This window comes from Diaphorina citri, unplaced genomic scaffold (assembly GCF_000475195.1).
Source record: "Diaphorina citri unplaced genomic scaffold, Diaci psyllid genome assembly version 1.1 scaffold6, whole genome shotgun sequence".
NCBI classification, from domain to species: Eukaryota; Metazoa; Arthropoda; class Insecta; order Hemiptera; family Psyllidae; genus Diaphorina; species Diaphorina citri.
The window spans coordinates 642699-661007 of NW_007377445.1; the positions used below are offsets into that span (position 1 = coordinate 642699).

At 40.6% G+C, this 18309-nt stretch overlaps 2 protein-coding genes and 2 non-coding genes across 4 annotated transcripts in view; 3 read left to right on the top strand and 1 right to left on the bottom strand.

Annotated features, from left to right (window-relative positions):
- Positions 1-18309, top strand: part of LOC103524768 (titin) — a 185309-nt gene that overhangs the window by 75405 nt on the left and 91595 nt on the right. The window lies entirely within an intron of this gene.
- On the top strand, positions 7079-8360 carry LOC103524500. Its single transcript, XM_008489517.3, has 2 exons — positions 7079-7394; positions 8063-8360. Exons 1-2 carry the CDS (start codon positions 7209-7211, stop codon positions 8309-8311), a joined length of 435 nt encoding a protein of 144 aa, XP_008487739.2. The 5' UTR covers positions 7079-7208; the 3' UTR covers positions 8312-8360.
- On the bottom strand, positions 8817-8889 carry Trnav-aac. Its single transcript has one exon. It is a non-coding gene; the product is annotated as a tRNA-Val (tRNA).
- Trnav-aac lies at positions 9534-9606 on the top strand. Its single transcript has one exon. It is a non-coding gene; the product is annotated as a tRNA-Val (tRNA).

Here is an 18309-nt window from a genome sequence, read left to right on the forward strand (position 1 = left end):
ATTTGACCATCGAAAATTTGACCCGATTACATTACTTTCCTTCCTATAGGATAAGGAAAGTAAAAAGACGAGAAACTCCCGGTTTTGTCCCGATTACATTACTTTCCTTCCTATAGGATAAGGAAAGTAAAAAACTAGCTTAAAGAAGTTGACTATTGCTTGCCACTTATTATTCTAGGTTTCTACAATTAGTTTACATACTGTGATCTAAAATCACTTTCATCACGGTCGGACTCGCTGCTGAAAAGTTACGCGTTCGATACTCCCCTGTGTCAAAGCTATTTTTATTATTATTATTATTATTATTATTATTATTATTAGTTATTTCCGCAACTGTTCTAGTCGTGTGATGTTCAAACCAATTTTTTTTGTTTTTGTTGTTGTTTTTTTTTTCCTTCGTCACTTTAAATAGGACAGGATTTCTTTCAGGCGCACTTCTTTTAACTCCCTGTATGTACTTTACATAATTACACATAAAGAGTAAAGGGAGCCATAGTGCACAAGAAGGGTCGAGTGTATGGCGGAGTGTATTCTATGGTTTGGAAGTGTGCCCAAGCTACTGAAAAAGAAATCCATTTCTTCCATATTCATCTCATAATGAGTCCTGTGTCTTTGTCACAAGTGTGTCTGTTTAAGCCACCCATACACGTTCAAATATGCTATATCAATAGCCAAGGTTGAGTGCGAAGGGCATCCTCTCGAAAAAATTTGTTTAGCCAAAACCAGTTGGCCTCAAAGCGATCACTCTAAAGCTGATTGAGAGGCCGACGACAAACGCCGGTCCTCTGAAATGGGAAAAGGCGAAGAAGAAGACACACGTTCAAATATTAAACAATTTAATCAAACTTTATCGGCCGAAGGATAGTGAGGTCTACGTTTTGATTTGACAGGTTTGCATTTGGTTTGGATTTTTGTTTGTTCGTTCCTCTCCTCTATTACTTGTGATTGTATGGTTCGATTTGGATGAAATTTAGTACAAGAATTTAAAATATCAATGCACGTCTCAAGGTCAAATTTGGGGTCCCAGAATTGATCAAATTTCGAGTTGTCTGGTTAGGTATTCTGACGAATTATCTGACCGTGTGAGGCTCCCTTTAAAATTCGATTGAGTCACTGACGCTTGAAATGAGTTTTCCGTAATGTCGAAAAATTGAGTCATATTATTGTTGTTATTAGTATAATTATTTTTGAGCAAACAGTGCTAGCTCCAAGTTTTTACTAAACATTGTACCCCATTTGTGTCTTTCAGGCCCAGAATTTGCCAGCCTAGTTAGTTTGTATGGTAGCGCGTCTGCCTTGTAAGCGCCAGGTTGCGGGTTCAATTCCCACCCGGGGCGGATTTTGTCCTGAACGGATAGGGTTCGTTCTTGGAAAGGCTGGCGTTCTCCTATCCTGTCTTCCTTCTCTCTTCGATCTCGGGACGATAAGACCTTACAGTTCCCTCGCGCGTCTCCTAGTACGCTTGATTTGATAGGTGGAACTGTAACAACGGAGGTCTTAGGCTGGACCTTAATAGAAGTTTAACTGGATAACTACTCACTCTACTCAGTGAGTGAGTGGCCTAATTACTGATCAGTGAGACTGAGCAGCGCCTTAACCACCGGATAGTTGTTAGGGCCCCTGAAAGTCTGGACGGTCGCGCGCCTGCCAGCATGCTCAACACGCTTGATAAATATTGATAGAAGTCTAGCGCCTTACTCTGCCTAGTGATTAGCTTGGCTTCTTACCGAGTAGTGAGACTTAGCGCCTAACCAGAAGATGACAAGTGTGGGTTGCCCCTCTCATGGGTCAGTATGGGTCACCCACCTGGTTAGCCAGAGCCATACTGAGGTTTTCACCCACTGATGAGAATAATTTCCTATATGCCGTGATTTACGTGAATAGTATAGTGTGGTCCAAAAGTATAGGTTATTTATTTATTTATTTCTTCTTTCTTTCCTTTACTTCTCCTCCTCCTCATTAACATTCTTCTTCGTCGTATTTCTTCTGCTCATCCTTCCTCTTCCTCGTTCTTCTTTTTCTTTTCTTCTTCCTTCCCTTCGTCTTTTTCTTCAAGATCTTCCGTCCGTCCGCCTAGGTTCTTCTTGTTTCTCTTCTCCTCCTTTTCTTCTTTATTTCTTTCACTTCTGCTTCCTCCTCTACGTCTTCTTTTCTTCTCCTCCGCCTTCTTCTTTGTTCGTAAAATATCAATTCTGAACGGATTTGGAGAGAATTCTTTATTTTTAGATCCCCCTCGAGCAGACAGAAAGTAATAATCCGGTGTGAACATCACACGACTTTCTACTCATCCTAATAAATTATGCTTAGCTGGATTTCTTAGGGTGTGTCCAAATATAGTCGACTGGCTGTCGATCGATGTCGAACCGTCCACACTGCCTCGACCACATAGACTTACCTTGTCGATCGACGGCCGGTCGATTATGTTTGGACACTCCTTTAAGTATGCTTTTGGGGCTCTCCTCCCATAACTTTTTTGACATCTCTTACCGTTTAGTCAGTAGGTTGAACCGAAAAGCGGCCGAAATGCCTCCAACCGCTGCACTGATCTTCACTTAGTAATGCTCTAATATCCTCACTTAGTTATGCTCTAGTATCCTCACTTCGTTTCACTTAGTAATGCTCTAATATCCTCAAAAATTAGTAAACAGGCTTTGCTTTAACACAAATAAATTTTATATTTTGATTGGATACTTATTTATATCAATTGATTAGATTTATAGATTTACTTAATACTTATTATTTATATCAATGGGTTAGATTTATAGATTTACTTATTTATTTCAATCGATTAATATTTCAGATGAGTGCCTCACTGCCGTGCAGCAAAGTTCCTGATCTCATTAACATACCTCAGTCGCACCATAAGCCAGACGTCACACCCACATCCGAACCCCTGATGACACCCGATGAAGCCGACCATCTGTTGAGCTCCAGGTGGGTGTCCATATTTAGCGCCTCCTCATTTTTTCCACCTTTAGTTAACAAGCAGTTGATGCTGATGTAGGAATGTTTTTTTACCTACCTCGGTGGCGTAGTGGTCAAGACGCTCGCCTGGTAAACAGGAGGGCGTGAGTTCAATCCCAGCCGCGGTATGGAATTTTATCCTCAGTATAATTTGACAATTTGACCGCAATAATAGTACATAGCAGCTTACTGCTGGAGTAAAGGGACTTTTCAGTCCTATGCGAGCAGTATAAATAAGCACTATTATTATTATTTGTGGACCCGGTAATAAATGATAAACTGTGTTTATTTCTCCTCTCAGGGTCTCAACACACGGGGGCCAGTGTCAAGTTCAATCTCTGTGATAATACTTGAAGCCAGCGGATTTGCACTCGTTTTTCGATTGCAAATTTTCGGCTTTACTCTCTGGAGTTTCTGGTGTTCTCGTGTTGACCCAGCATCGAAATGGGAAGTATTGTGTCTCTTATCGCCCGTCTGATGAGGGACATACTACGAGATGGGCATGCTACGACACAGACCACACGAGTCTAATGTAGGTAGCATCCTAAAAATTAGAAAAAAAATCCACTTTCCAATGGAAAATTAAAGTTCAGCAACGTTGACCGTGGTTATTATTCGGGTGGGTGACCATTTGGGCAATCGCCAGATGCTGCTTTTTCGCGGCTCCACTCAGGCTGGGTGAGGTTCATGTGAGAAGGCGGGTAGCTTGTTAACTATGTAGTTGGTTGTTTCGGTAATTATGCAGAAGTCACGTCCGTGGAAAAGAAAAGCTTCTTTTTATGACAACCTAAACTTTCACCTGATCCTTGTGAATTTTAGTTTTTACAAGTTTTCTTTCCTGTTTTTTTTTCTTTTTCTTTTCTTAACTTTTTGTTATTTCTATTTTAGATGGTAATGATAATTATTTAGACTGTAGACTTGTAAAGATACTTTTTAGTTGATTTTATTTATTTATTTGAAATTGTGTGTGGTACCATTTGTAGATACTAATTTTTGTTTGTTTTTACTTTTTGTTTTTTCTCTTTCCATTCCCTCTTTCTATCTTCCCTTCTTTTCCTCCTCCATTCCTCCCTCTTTCCATCACCTATCCTTTCTCTCCATCCCCCTCTCCCCTTCCTTCCCTTCTTATTCTTTCTCTACCTCTTCCTTTCTCTCTCACACACTCTTCCTCTCCCCTTCTATCTCTCACACACTCTCCCTCTCCCTCTCTCCTCAATTCCCCTTCTTTCTATCTTCCCTTTTCTGTATCTCTTTCTCCTTCTTCGTCTCTTTCCCCTTCTCTTCTTTCTATCTTCCCTTTTCTGTATCTCTTTCTCCTTCTTCGTCTCTTTCCCCTTCTCTTCTATCTATCTTCCCCTTTTTGTATCTCTTTCTCCTTCTTCGTCTCTTTCCCCTTCTCTTCTATCTATCTTCCCCTTTCTGTATCTCTTTCTCCTTCTTCGTCTCTTTCCCCTTCTCTTCTATCTATCTTCCCCTTTCTGTATCTCTTTCTCCTTCTTCGTCTCTTTCCCCTTCTCTTCTATCTATCTTCCCCTTTCTGTATCTCTTTCTCCTTCTTCGTCTCTTTCCCCTTCTCTTCTATCTATCTTCCCCTTTCTGTATCTCTTTCTCCTTCTTCGTCTCTTTCCCCTTCTCTTCTATCTATCTTCCCCTTTCTGTATCTCTTTCTCCTTCTTCGTCTCTTTCCCCTTCTCTTCTATCTATCTTCCCCTTTCTGTATCTCTTTCTCCTTCTTCGTCTCTTTCCCCTTCTCTTCTATCTATCTTCCCCTTTCTGTATCTCTTTCTCCTTCTTCGTCTCTTTCCCCTTCTCTTCTATCTATCTTCCCCTTTCTGTATCTCTTTCTCCTTCTTCGTCTCTTTCCCCTTCTCTTCTATCTATCTTCCCCTTTCTGTATCTCTTTCTCCTTCTTCGTCTCTTTCCCCTTCTCTTCTATCTATCTTCCCCTTTCTGTATCTCTTTCTCCTTCTTCGTCTCTTTCCCCTTCTCTTCTATCTATCTTCCCCTTTCTGTATCTCTTTCTCCTTCTTCGTCTCTTTCCCCTTCTCTTCTATCTATCTTCCCCTTTCTGTATCTCTTTCTCCTTCTTCGTCTCTTTCCCCTTCTCTTCTATCTATCTTCCCCTTTCTGTATCTCTTTCTCCTTCTTCGTCTCTTTCCCCTTCTCTTCTATCTATCTTCCCCTTTCTGTATCTCTTTCTCCTTCTTCGTCTCTTTCCCCTTCTCTTCTATCTATCTTCCCCTTTCTGTATCTCTTTCTCCTTCTTCGTCTCTTTCCCCTTCTCTTCTATCTATCTTCCCCTTTCTGTATCTCTTTCTCCTTCTTCGTCTCTTTCCCCTTCTCTTCTATCTATCTTCCCCTTTCTGTATCTCTTTCTCCTTCTTCGTCTCTTTCCCCTTCTCTTCTATCTATCTTCCCCTTTCTGTATCTCTTTCTCCTTCTTCGTCTCTTTCCCCTTCTCTTCTATCTATCTTCCCCTTTCTGTATCTCTTTCTCCTTCTTCCTATCCACTCCTAATAGCTGTTGCACTGGTCTGTTTCACAGAGGTACAAGAGTTTCGCCGAGTCCAGCGAGTGTGACAGCGGCGTGTTTCATTTCGAGTCCTCTTCCCCGCCTCTCACCCACGATGAAACAGCTAGTGTTGCACTCAGCAGTCTCGAAGGTAAGGTCTAGTGGTCAGGGTGCTGGGTTCGAACGAAAATGTTCAATCTAGCCTTCCTGAAAGTCGTATCGGCGTTAGTGAACGTTATTTCCTTTCTGGAGAAGGTAATTTTCCCTCCAGTGAAGGTTATTCCCCTTCAAATGAAGGTACTTTCCCCTCTAGTAAAGGCCATCTTCCTTCAAATGAGGTTTCTCTCCCTCCTAATTCACCTAAACATCACTCCCTTCCTTCCAGCCAACTGAGAGACGATTCCTCCCCTCCCGAAGCGAATTACCTGTGTTCAACCCCTCCCAAAACCCAGTCTTTCACCCCTCCCAATTCGCCTCCCTTCAAAATAGATTCCAATTCGTCTCCCTCCAAAATAGACTCCAATTCGTCCCCAGAGAACTTGTCTCAAAGTGATTTCTCCACCCATTCTTCCCCCACCCATCGAGATTCTATTCTTCTCCCCTCCACGCCTTCCCAGAACCTCCCCACCAGTCCTGAGAGAAGCCAAGGTCATTCCCTGTATCTCTTTCTCCTTCTTCGTCTCTTTCCCCTTCTCTTCTTTCTATCTTCCCCTTTCTGTTTCGCTTTCTCGTTCTTCGTCTCTTTCCCCTTCTCTTCTTTCTATCTTCCCCTATTCCTCCCCAATCTCAGGCTTCCTCACGAATCTGCCCTTCTATCCGACGAAGAAGCAAAGGAGGTGGTTCGTCTCCTCTCCCCCGTCCCTCCTAGTCCTCCCAATGAAAATTATCTCCCTCCAAACCAGATAAGGGAAGATAATCCGCCTCTAAACCAGATTAGAGAAGATAATCCGCCTCTAAACCAGATTAGGGAAGTTTACCTTCCCAACCATTCTAAAGATCAGCTTCCCAGCCATTCTAAAGATCATCTTCCCTCTAGGCAGGATGAAAATCATATTCCTCGTATTCTTTCTTTCTCTACCTCTTCCTTTCTCTCTCACACACTCTCCATCCCTCCTCAATTCCCCTTCTTTCTATCTTCCCCTTTCTGTATCTCTTTCTCCTTCTTCGTCTCTTTCCCCTTCTCTTTCTATCTTCCCCTATTTCTCCCCAATCTCAGGCTCCCTCACGAATCTGCCCTTCTATCCGACGAGGAAGCAAAGGAGGTGGTTCGTCTCCTCTCCCCCGTCCCTCCTAGTCCTCCCCAAGAAGCAAATGTCAATAAAATAAAATTATGTAACTGGTAGAAAAAAAATGGTGGTATAAGGGGAAAGACACCATTTGTCACTACTTCCAGTGGAAGAAAAGCCATCAGAATTGGGACTGTGATTGGAAAAATCATATTTGGTTACGAATATAACATTCTATCAAGATTAAAATTCAAATTATTTGTGGTAAACCAAAGCTTTTTCACAGCAACCACCGCAGAACAAGCTTCCAGTTTCCAAGAGTCAAGAGATTCCCGAAAGGAAAATACACGTTTGGCCCTCCAAACCAGATAAGGGAAGATAATCCGCCTCTAAACCAGATTAGAGAAGATAATCCGCCTCTAAACCAGATTAGAGAAGTTTACCTTCCCAACCATCCTAAAGATCAGCTTCCCAGCCATTCTAAAGATTATCTTCCCTCTAGGCAGGATGAAAATCATCTTCCCAGTCATCCTAAAGATCATCTTCCTTCTAGGCTCGCTGAAAATCATCTTTCTAGCCCTTCTAAAGATCATTTTCCCCCTAGGCATGATGAAAATCATCTTCCCAGCCCTCCTAAAGATCATCTTCCTTCTAGGAATATTGAAATTAAGCCCCCTACCACTCATCCTAAAGGTTTTGGACTTTAATCTAGGCTGGACGATTTTTAATCCATTTATACTTTCTCTTCCCAGGTCGCCTAAGTGATGTTGAGTATAATGACAACGAGTTGACATTCAATGAGCGTACCCTCACTCTTAAACGTAAGAAATCGCATGGTACTGCCACGGGAGAGTGTCAGCAGGTACCCTATAACTTACCACCGGATGTTAGTCCTACTAGTCAGGTAAGTTGAGACCTTTACCCTGAGTCAAAGTGGGAGTATATCAGCCTGAATTTCCCTTCCTAAAGAAATAGCAAAGGTTGAGTGCGAAGGGCATCCCCTCGTAAAATTTGTAGCCAAAACCAAATATCAGCCCAAAGCAATCACTCTAGTTAGGGCTGATTGAGAGGCTCACGAAAAACTCCGACCCCGTATGTACACGGGAAAAGGCGAAGAAAAAGAAGAATAATTTAATTGAAGAACACATCTAGGTAGGTATTTTCAATTCTGTCAAATTTCTATCCAATTCCCAGTCATCCTAAAGATCATCTTCCTTCTAGGCATGCTGAAAATCATCTTCCCAGCCCTCCTAAAGATCATCTTCCCCCTAGACATGATGAAAATCATCTTCCCAGCCCTCCTAAAGATCATCTTCCTTCTAGGAATATTGAAATTAAGCCCCCTACCACTCATCCTAAAGCTAAAGTTCAGCTTCCCGGTAGTAATCCTGAAGAATCGCGTCTTTCATCTAACCATTCTTATGAAAATGTTCAATCCAGCCTTCCTGAAAGTCATATCGGCGTTAGTGAACGTTATTTCCTTTCTGGAGAAGGTAATTTTCCCTCCAGTGAAGGTTATTTCCCTCCAAATGAAGGTACTTTCCCCTCTAGTGAAGGCCATCTCCCTCCTAATTCACCTAAACATCACTCCCTTCCTTCCAGCCAACTGAGAGACGATACCTCCCCTCCCGAAGCGAACTACCTGTTTTCTACCCCTCCCAAAACCCAGTCTTTCACCCCTCCCAATTCGTCTCCCTTCAAAATAGATTCCAATTCGTCTCAAAGTGATTTCTCCACCCAATGTTCCCCCACCCATCGAGATTCTATTCTTCTCCCCTCCACGCCTTCCCAGAACCTCCCCACCAGTCCTGAGAGAAGCCAAGGTCATTCCTCCAGGGCGGATTTTATCTTAAACAGATAAGATTCGTTCTCGGAACGGCTGGCTTTCTCTTATCCTGTCTTCCTTCTCTCTTCGCTTTCGGGACGATAAGAGCTTATCAGTTACTGTTCCCTCTTAAAAAAAAAGTTCAAAGATTGTCACTCTGTGGTAAACTCCATATGCAACTATCCCAGGGTTTCTTCTCTTTGTTCCAATTTTTTGGTATAAAGAAACTGTCAAGTAGAGTTAATCTTTTCATAATCCTTAAGGAAAGATTTAAAGGCGGGGAAAAAAATTGTTTCCGCCCGGGATCGAACCGGGGACCTTCTGCGTGTTAGGCAGACGTGATAACCGCTACATAACGGAAACTTGATGTCCAAGGTAGTGATGAAGTTGGTATTTAAAGCTAGACTGTTATGTAAACAGTCAAGCGTGACTTGATATGGTGTGGTGATTTTGTATAGGTAGGTACCTACGACTTGATTTTGATAATCAAATCAGAAACGTGAACTTTGAACTTTAGGTTTACTCTAAGCCATATTTTATTAATGTACTCTGAAAGTCTAAAGCCAGTCCTGTGAGCTGGGAAGGTAGCGCGCCTACCTTGCAAACCCCAGGTCGTGAGTTCGATTCCCGCCCAGGGCGAACTTTATCCTAAACAGATAAGGATCGTTCTAGGACTGTCTGGAGTGTCTGGGTTTCCCCTATCCTGTCCTCTCTTCGATTTCGGGACGACAAGACCTCCGTTTTGCTACTACTCTTCTGTCCCTCCCTCTTCCTCTCCTCTCCCTCCCATACCCCTCTCCCTTTTAAATACACACCCAACTACAAAACACACTCTCATGCAATACACACTCACCTTCCTTACATAAAAATAATATTCTCCACTTTGAACAATTTCTTCAAAAACTTCACCTGACATCCAGTAGATCGCGCCACTGTCGACCTAATCTAAAATACTTGTATGAACGTGGTGGTTTATATACTCTTATTTTTGCTGCTTCTCTCAATAAGTTTCCGTGGTGTAGCGGTTATCACGTCTGCCTAACACGCAGAAGGTCCCCGGTTCGATCCCGGGCGGAAACAATTTTTTTTCACCGCTCGGTTTTTTTAGCATAATTTTTATTAATTGTTTTTCACTTATTTGATTATTTTATTTATTGGTTTTATTATTATTAATATTTTTAGCAACAATTTGTCTCCATCTCCAAATCCATTAGTTCCAGTTTGTCTGTGAACTGAATAATGGAAAGGACCTTGTCGAGGCTAAGACGAGTCCAAAAAGTAAACCAACAAATTTAATAACTTGATGTTTTTGTTCTTCCTCTTCATTTTTCCTTCCTCCTTCCTTTCTTTTTATTTCATTCTACTCTAATCTATTATATTCTATTCTATTCCAGGTATACTCAACGTTTTCCATGAACGAGTTACGACCGTCGCAATGAAGATGTAGACCCCGTGGCAGCCTCGGCAGAATATTCTATTCTATTCCATTGTATATTATTCTAATCTATTCTATTCCATTGTATATTATTCTAATCTATTCTATTCCAGGTATACTCAACGTTTTCCATGAACGAATATGACCGTCGCAATGAAGATGTAGACCCCGTGGCAGCCTCGGCAGAATATTCTATTCTATTCCATTGTATATTATTCTAATCTATTCTATAGAAAGACACGAAACGGGAAAGGTAGCTGTTCCGAGAACGAGCATTATCCGTTCAGGATAAAATCCGCCCCGGGCGGAAGTCGAACCCGTAACCTAGCGCTAACAAGGTAGATGCTACCAACCAAGCTAACTAGGCTGGCAGGCTAAAGTTACAGTTTAGGCATCAGCTCCATGTTTATTGTGCTTGTAAAGAAAAAGTTAAACAAAATTATAAAACCTCTTATATTCTATTAATTTCAGTGGTCATATGGTTGGATCGAACGCCACTCTGGACTCGTACAGCGGTCACAGCACCACTCTGGAGGACTCCTATGCCAGGGACCTGGGTTCGACCAATACTCTGGAGGATTCCAAATACGATTCGTCCACATTGGGAGATAGTCACTATGGCTCCGTGACTGGCTCCGAATCAGGTTAGTGTGGAGTCATCTTTTTTATGTCTAAATGTAAAGAAATCCTAGCCCAAATCCTTAACATTGGCTATGTGATTCTTGAACATTAGCTTTTTATTTTAACAAAGTGAATAGACTTCTCAGGCCGAGGGACACAGAGTGAGTTTAAACTCCGTTTAACACTTGGATTAGGCCTCCTCCACATTGGGAGATAGTCACTATGGTTCCGTGACTGGCTCCGAATCAGGTTAGTGTCGAGTCATTTTTTTATGTCTAAATGAAAGAAATCCTAGCCCAAATCCTTAACATTGGCTATGTGATTCTTGAACATTAGCTTTTTATTTTAACAAAGTGAATAGACTTCTCAGGCCGAGGGACACAGAGTGAGTTTAAACTCCGTTTAACACTTGGATTAGGCAATCTCCACACTGGGAGGTAGCCACTATGGTTCCGTGACTGGCTCCGAATCAGAATAGAATATACCTTGTTTATACTACCAGCATAGGACTGAAAAGTCCCTTTACTCTCGCAGTCTAAACAAGGTCTTATATATTTGACTCAACTGTGTAAATATGCCTTCCATTGTGTAAATATGGAATATAATGGCGATACACAGATACTTAATATCTTCTTGATATTAAAGTAGCTGAATGTGAAGACTTGAATGTGACCGTTTCAGCTGCAAACAGCCCTGTCTAGTTACTAGATAACTAGAACATTGTGTAGATATGGAATATAATGGCGATACACAGATACTTAATTTCTTCTTGATATTAAAGTAGCTGAATGTGAAGACTTGAATGTAAAAGTCGTGATGATGGTCGAACCATTAAGAAAAATCAAACAACCCGTCCGGAGAAAATCAGATCATTAGACCAAAACCTTGAGATTCTGAACCAGATATACATCATGTCCGTCGCAAATAGATTAATGACTGTTTGAAATGGTTCTTACATCTTTTGCGGTGAGTTTATTCAGTTTATTGTTTATAAGATCCGTAAAAAGAGCTATCCGGCGCACTGCGGTAAAGCTGCCGTAGCGTACAGGTAATATAATATGAACCTACTTTTAGTAACTTTTAATAAAGGTGTGGCATTCGTAATCTCTGCGAGTACTGAAAAACAGTGTGTGTTTTTTTTTTTTTTTTTTTTTTTTTTTTTTTTTTTTAAAGAGGTTTGACAGAGGGAACTGTAACGGCTATGGTCTTATCGTCCCGAAATCGAAGAGAGAAGGAAGACAGGATAGGAGAAAGCCAGCCGTTCCAAGAACGAACATTATCCCATTGAAATACTGTTTGGCGAACAGTTTTCGTGCATAATCTTCGAGTATTCTAATGTTTCTAAAACCCGCTCAGACGATCTGAGAGACATGGGTCTGAAGCTTTTACGGCCACACAAGTTCCGAGGTTCCTACATTCTGAGTGTGAGTGGCTGGCATAAGAGGTTAATATTTAGTAAAATAATAATTATATAGTTTAGCATGATATAGTAAACAAAAGACCGATGCTGTAGTTTCCTTTAACCACACGAAACATGCAAAAGTGATGAACTTTATCCAGTCCAGTAACCTCAAGATTACGTTATGGGTGCGATAACAAATTAACATTTTGATCAACCGTAATTATCGCGGTGAGCCATCGGTTGAACCAACAACCTATCCATCTATGTCTCAACGGTGGTTCAATATCCACCGCATCAACCAGGTGAACCATCGCGCATCGGTTGAACCAACAACCTGTCTGGCTCCCTATGTCTCAAAACGGTGGTAGACTAGCGGTTGATAGTCAACCGCATCAATAAGAAGCATCGTAAGCCAGGTCAAGTTCAGGCTTCGTCCAGATGCTGATGGCCTTATACGCGTCACTCAAGCTCAGACCATCTGACAGACGAGACATTATTCTAAAGTTGTGTCCAAACATTGTCGATCGATGTCCAAACATAGTCGATCGATGTCCAAACATAGTCGATCGATGTCCAAACATAGTCGATCGATGTCGAAACATAGTCGATCGATGTCCAAACATAGTCGATCGATGTCCAAACATAGTCGATCGATGTCCAAACATAGTCGATCGATGTCCAAACATAGTCGATCGATGTCCAAATATAGTCGATCGATGTCCAAACATAGTCGATCGATGTCCAAACATAGTCGATCGATGTCCAAACATAGTCGATCGATGTCCAAACATAGTCGATCGATGTCCAAACGTAGTCGATCGATGTCCAAACATAGTCGATCGACGAGGTAAATCTATGTTGTCGAGGCAGTGTGGATGGTTCAGTCGACATCGATCGACGGCCGGTCGACTATGTGTGGACACACCTTCATAAAATAATAATTAATTATTTTGTATGCATAAAAATTTGATACAAAATGTGTTTTGTATACCTACCTCAACGTAAATTTACCTAGGTATGTACATACATGTTACATACGAATACAGACATGGGTAGGTATTTGTGTAGGGATGAGTAATGCAAAGTTTCATTTTTGCGTTTAATTTTTTGAAACGTGATCAATCATAATATGTTTCACCAGCTGATGTATACAGGGTTGGGTGGCAGAGACTGTCGATTGGACAGTGTCCACAACTGAGGCTTTTTGCCTCTCCCCAAAAAAGGGGTTTGTTTATTTTCTTCAGAAAGAAATAATGGTTGTCACAACTTGTGACTCACAAGTCTAGTGTCGTTCTAAAATTGATACAACCCGCTAAATTTTTTGACTTGACTTGGACTCGATCGAGTGACCTTCAGATCCGAAGTCCAGTGCACCACAGAGCCCTTAAGTTCAGTTTTTTTCTTGCATTTTTATGACATGAATAATTTAGTTTGATTAAAAAGAGAGAGAGAGAGAGAGAGAAAAAAAAAAAAAAAAAACTGACCCTGAACAGGACATAGGTCTTTAGGTACATACCTACTGAAGGGTGAACCTCCATTGTCCAAGTCAAGTGTCCATAAAAGGTGCTAGAGATAGAATTTCGGACAAATTATACAGTTGGCCTAAGGGTCTAAATACTGCAAATTCCCAAACCCCTGTGGGTATGATACCTACCTATTGCCTAGCTACCTACTCATAATGATAAAACTCATAAAGAGAATAATTACTTTGTTTGACGAACAGTACCTATGCTTTCATTTAATTAAAATTTTCATGTGATAAATTGGAGCTTTGAGGGAAAACACAAATTCCAACATTATTAACATAAGTACCACCTACCCTATCACTACATTAAAACCAATTAAAGTGATATTATTTGTACTGTTCTGCTGATATTTGCTCATTGTGCTGGTAAATAGGGGCAAAATAAAGGGTAGAAAGATCTTGGAAAGAAAGATTCTTGGAGCTTGTGGGTGCTAGGCCGCGGGTTTGATTCCCGCAAGGGGCGGATTTTATCCGAAAGGGATGAAAAGACCTTTACAGTTGCAGTTCCTCTGTGAGACGTATTCTCCCTTTAGGGGTGAAAGGGTTAAACCAGAAACTACCTATATCAGCATATAGCTCACAGATACTATATCAGCATATCACAAATACAATGTGCTATATCACAGATAGAATGGAAATACCCAGAACAATTATTTGCCAATATCTACAGATACCGACTGTTGAATCTATCGACAAATCGACATAGGTAATTATGTAGATACTTACGACTCAGTTGGATTAATTCAAATGAAATATATACCCATGTAACTACGTAGGTACGTAGAGCTTACAGGTATAGACAAAATGCCTGAAGATATCTATCCATATTGCCTAAAGTCAATAGCAAGAAGAACTAAGAACATGAATCTAGAGACTAGACCGATAAAACTGTAGGAAGGTATGCTGAAGGTAGGTAAACTTAGTTACAAATTTGCCTCCTTTAGGCTTTAGGCTACAGCTGTTTGGTTTGTGGCAGCATCACTGACCGATTTAATTTGAGTGTTGTCTCAGTTTGGGCTTTTCTAGATAGAGGGAACTATAACTTCTGAGGTCTTATCGTCCCGAAAGCGCTGAGAGAAGGAAGACTGGAGAAAGCCAGCCGTCCCGAGGATGAACCTTATCTGTTTAGGATAAAGTTCGCCCCGCCAGGACATCAAACCCCCGACCTAATGTTTACAAGGTAGACACGTTACCCTCCAAGCTAACTCGGCTATACGAGTAGTACCTATGAATGTGAAATTCCTATTACAGGCAAAACCATGTGAGCTCTTAGAGACTAGACCGATAAAACTGTAGGAAGGTACGCTGAAGGTAGGTAAACTTATTTCAAAATTTGCCTCCCCTGAGGCTACAGCTGTTTGGTTTGTGGGGGTATTACTGACCGATTTAAGTAATGTCTCAGTTTCAAAGAGGTTTGATAGAGGGAACTGTAACTGCTGAGACCTTATCGTCCCGAAAGCACCGAGAGGAGAAGGAGAGGATAGGAGAAAACCAGCCGTTCCGAGAACGAATCTAATCTGTTTAGAATAAAGTTCACCCCGGGAGAGAATCAGACCCGGGACTTAGCGCTTAAAAGGCAGACACGTTACCCTTTAAACAGTTTAAACTAACTAGGCTGGCTGCTGGCTATACGAATAACATGAATGTATCTGTTTAGGATAAAGTTCGCCCCGCTAGGGCATCAAACCCGCGACCTAGCGCTTACAAGGCAGACACGTTACCCTCCAAGCTAACTCGGCTATACGAGTAGTACCTATGAATGTGAAATTCCTATTACAGGCAAAACCATGTGAGCTCTTGAAGATATTGCTATTACGTTCAATGTAAAGCAATCCAAGTCCAGGAGCAATATTGCCAAGCAATGCATGATCTAGAATTTATTCATCCTCGTAAATATAGTTGCATGATATCGCAAGACCTGATGCAACAACCACCAATATACAACTTGCACAAGTCTAGTGTCGTTCTAAAATTGATACAACTCGCTAAATTTTTTGACTTGACTTTGACTCGATCGAGTGACCTTCAGATCCGAAGTCCAATGCAACCTCAAGGTGAACCTTCATTGTCCATGTCAAGTGTCCATAAAAGGTGCTAGAGATAGAATTTCGGACAAATTGTACAATTGGCCTAAGGGTCTAAAATTCTAAATACTGCAAATTCCCAAACCCCTGTGGGTATGATACCTACCTATTGCCTAGCTACCTACTCATAATGATAAAACTCATAAAGAGAATAATTACTTTGTTTGACGAACAGTACCTATGCTTTCATTTAATTAAAATTTTCATGTGATAAATTGGAGCTTTGAGGGAAAACACAAATTCCAACATTATTAACATAAGTACCACCTACCCTATCACTACATTAAAACCAATTAAAGTGATATTATTTGTACTGTTCTGCTGATATTTGCTCATTGTGCTGGTAAATAGGGGCAAAATAAAGGGTAGAAAGATCTTGGAAAGAAAGATTCTTGGAGCTTGTGGGTGCTAGGCCGCGGGTTTGATTCCCGCAAGGGGCGGATTTTATCCGAAAGGGATGAAAAGACCTTTACAGTTGCAGTTCCCTCTACCAAACCTCTTAAAAAAAAATAAGTTCAGTAAAATGGTTCAAAAGAAATTTCAGCATAAATTGGTCTTCGGATCAAGTCACGCATGCAAGATGTCACGCATTTAACATGGCAAACATTTACATAAGATGTCACTCATATAATGTCAAGCATGCCTCACAAGATGTCAGGCATGCATGATGTCAGGCATGTAAGATGTCATGCAGACCACACAAGATGTCTAATTGTCTTGTTAATGTCAAGATTGTCAAGTCACGCGAATCGTAAAGTTAATATACCATTCGGTGATTTGGTCAGAATACGTCTCAACTTAAAGTTAACATCATAAAATAATGGAATAAAATACCCAAGTAGCTACTTAGGGAGCATTGAGTATGGCTGGAGTGCTGCTCAGGTCCGAATTGTAAAAAAAATAAATAAAATAAAATAAGTTCCGCTAACAAAAATCATAAAACTGGAGTGAGACCGAAGCGCACAAAAGCTGCGTAGAGATAATATTTAGTGTAATGTAATGTAATAACATTATCTTGGAACCTTTGCATATAGGTAGGTAAATAGAAAGTAAGTAATAATAAGTACCTAGGTAGGTAAAAAAGCATAGGGTATATTGGCCAACTCTCTTCGCCAATTAATATCGGATAAGCGGTGCAATTTCTATTTTTATTGGCCTCTTACCCGTAATAGCTAGCACACATGATACACATTAAATAATGATAATAAAATACCTGCATAATAAGGCTAGCCACATACTATCAGGCTGACCTGACAGGTAAACCTGATCAGGTTTACCGGACACCCGATGAGCACACACCCACTATCAGGTAGACCTGACAGGTACGGCTGAAAAGGTCCGAATGTCAGGTCTACCTGATAATATCTGATGAGGACACACACTGTCAGGTAGGCCTGACACCTGATCAGGTCTACCAGATAGTGAGTGTCTGGTTATAGTTACCTAACCAAGTATTCATCTACAATAACTTCAGTTTTAAAAATACATATAAGAAGGGGGAAAAATCAGTTATACCTGTGAACTGTACAGGTTGTTCCCCTCTCTCTAAAAAAATCAGTCTTATTAGGAGATAAAAAGAACAAAAAACAAAAGCAATATTGTTAGGCATTCTAAATAAAAAAATAAAAAAAATAAAAAAAAATAAAAAAAAAAACCTAGTGAAAGCCTCAGTTCCGGTGTGGGTAAAAGTTCAACACACGTCCATGTTCCATGGCAAAACAAATTCAGATATTCACTCCAGTCAAGTGAAGAGCATGTCCAGAAATACATATGTATGATATTGTACTTGACCATTATCTCAAACTAAACAAAATTCTTTTACGGTGAGTTTATTGTTTATAGGATCCGTATTGTTTATCCGCGGCACTGCGGTAAAGCTGCCGTAGCGTACAGGTAATATGAACCTACTTTTAGTAACTTTTAATAAAGGTGTGGCATCCGTAATCTCTGCGGGTGCTGAAATACTGTTTGGCGAACAGTTTTCGTGCATAATCTTCGAGTATTCTAATGTTTCTAAAAGCCGCTCAGACTATCTGAGAGACATAGGTCTGAAGCTTTTACGGCCACACAAGTTCCGAGGTTCCTACATTCTGAGTGTGAGTGGCTTGAATAAGAGGTTAATACGTAGGCTTGCCAAATATCCAAATGTCGATTCGGGACGCGAATCCGCGAACATAATTGCCAAATCCGCGAACATAATCGCAAAAACAAATTCAGATATTTTGGCATAACAAGACTCTTTCTCTTGTACCAACCATCATGGTTGTGTCTTCGGAATAATAAATTAGATATCGTATGGAAATTACATGTACGTATATACCTAGAACTTAGATATGTGTAGAACTTACATGTATAGATCTTAGATATGTGTAGAACTTACATGTATAGATCTTAGATATGTGTAGAACTAGAGATATTTATAGATATAGACATGCTTAGAAGGATCGTTCAGTGGAATAATAAATTAGATATCGTATGGAAATTACATGTATAGAAGAACTTAGATATGTGTAGAACTTACATGTATAGATCTTAGATATGTGTAGAACTAGAGATAGATATAGATATAGACATGCTTAGAAGGATCGTTCAGAATTTAGAAGGTGAAGTTTGGGGTCATCTGTGATCAAAAATAATAATAATAAAAATCTACAGGGTGAGGTCCATCATAAATGACAGACTTTGAGGCACCTAAACAGGGAGGCTCAAACATTAC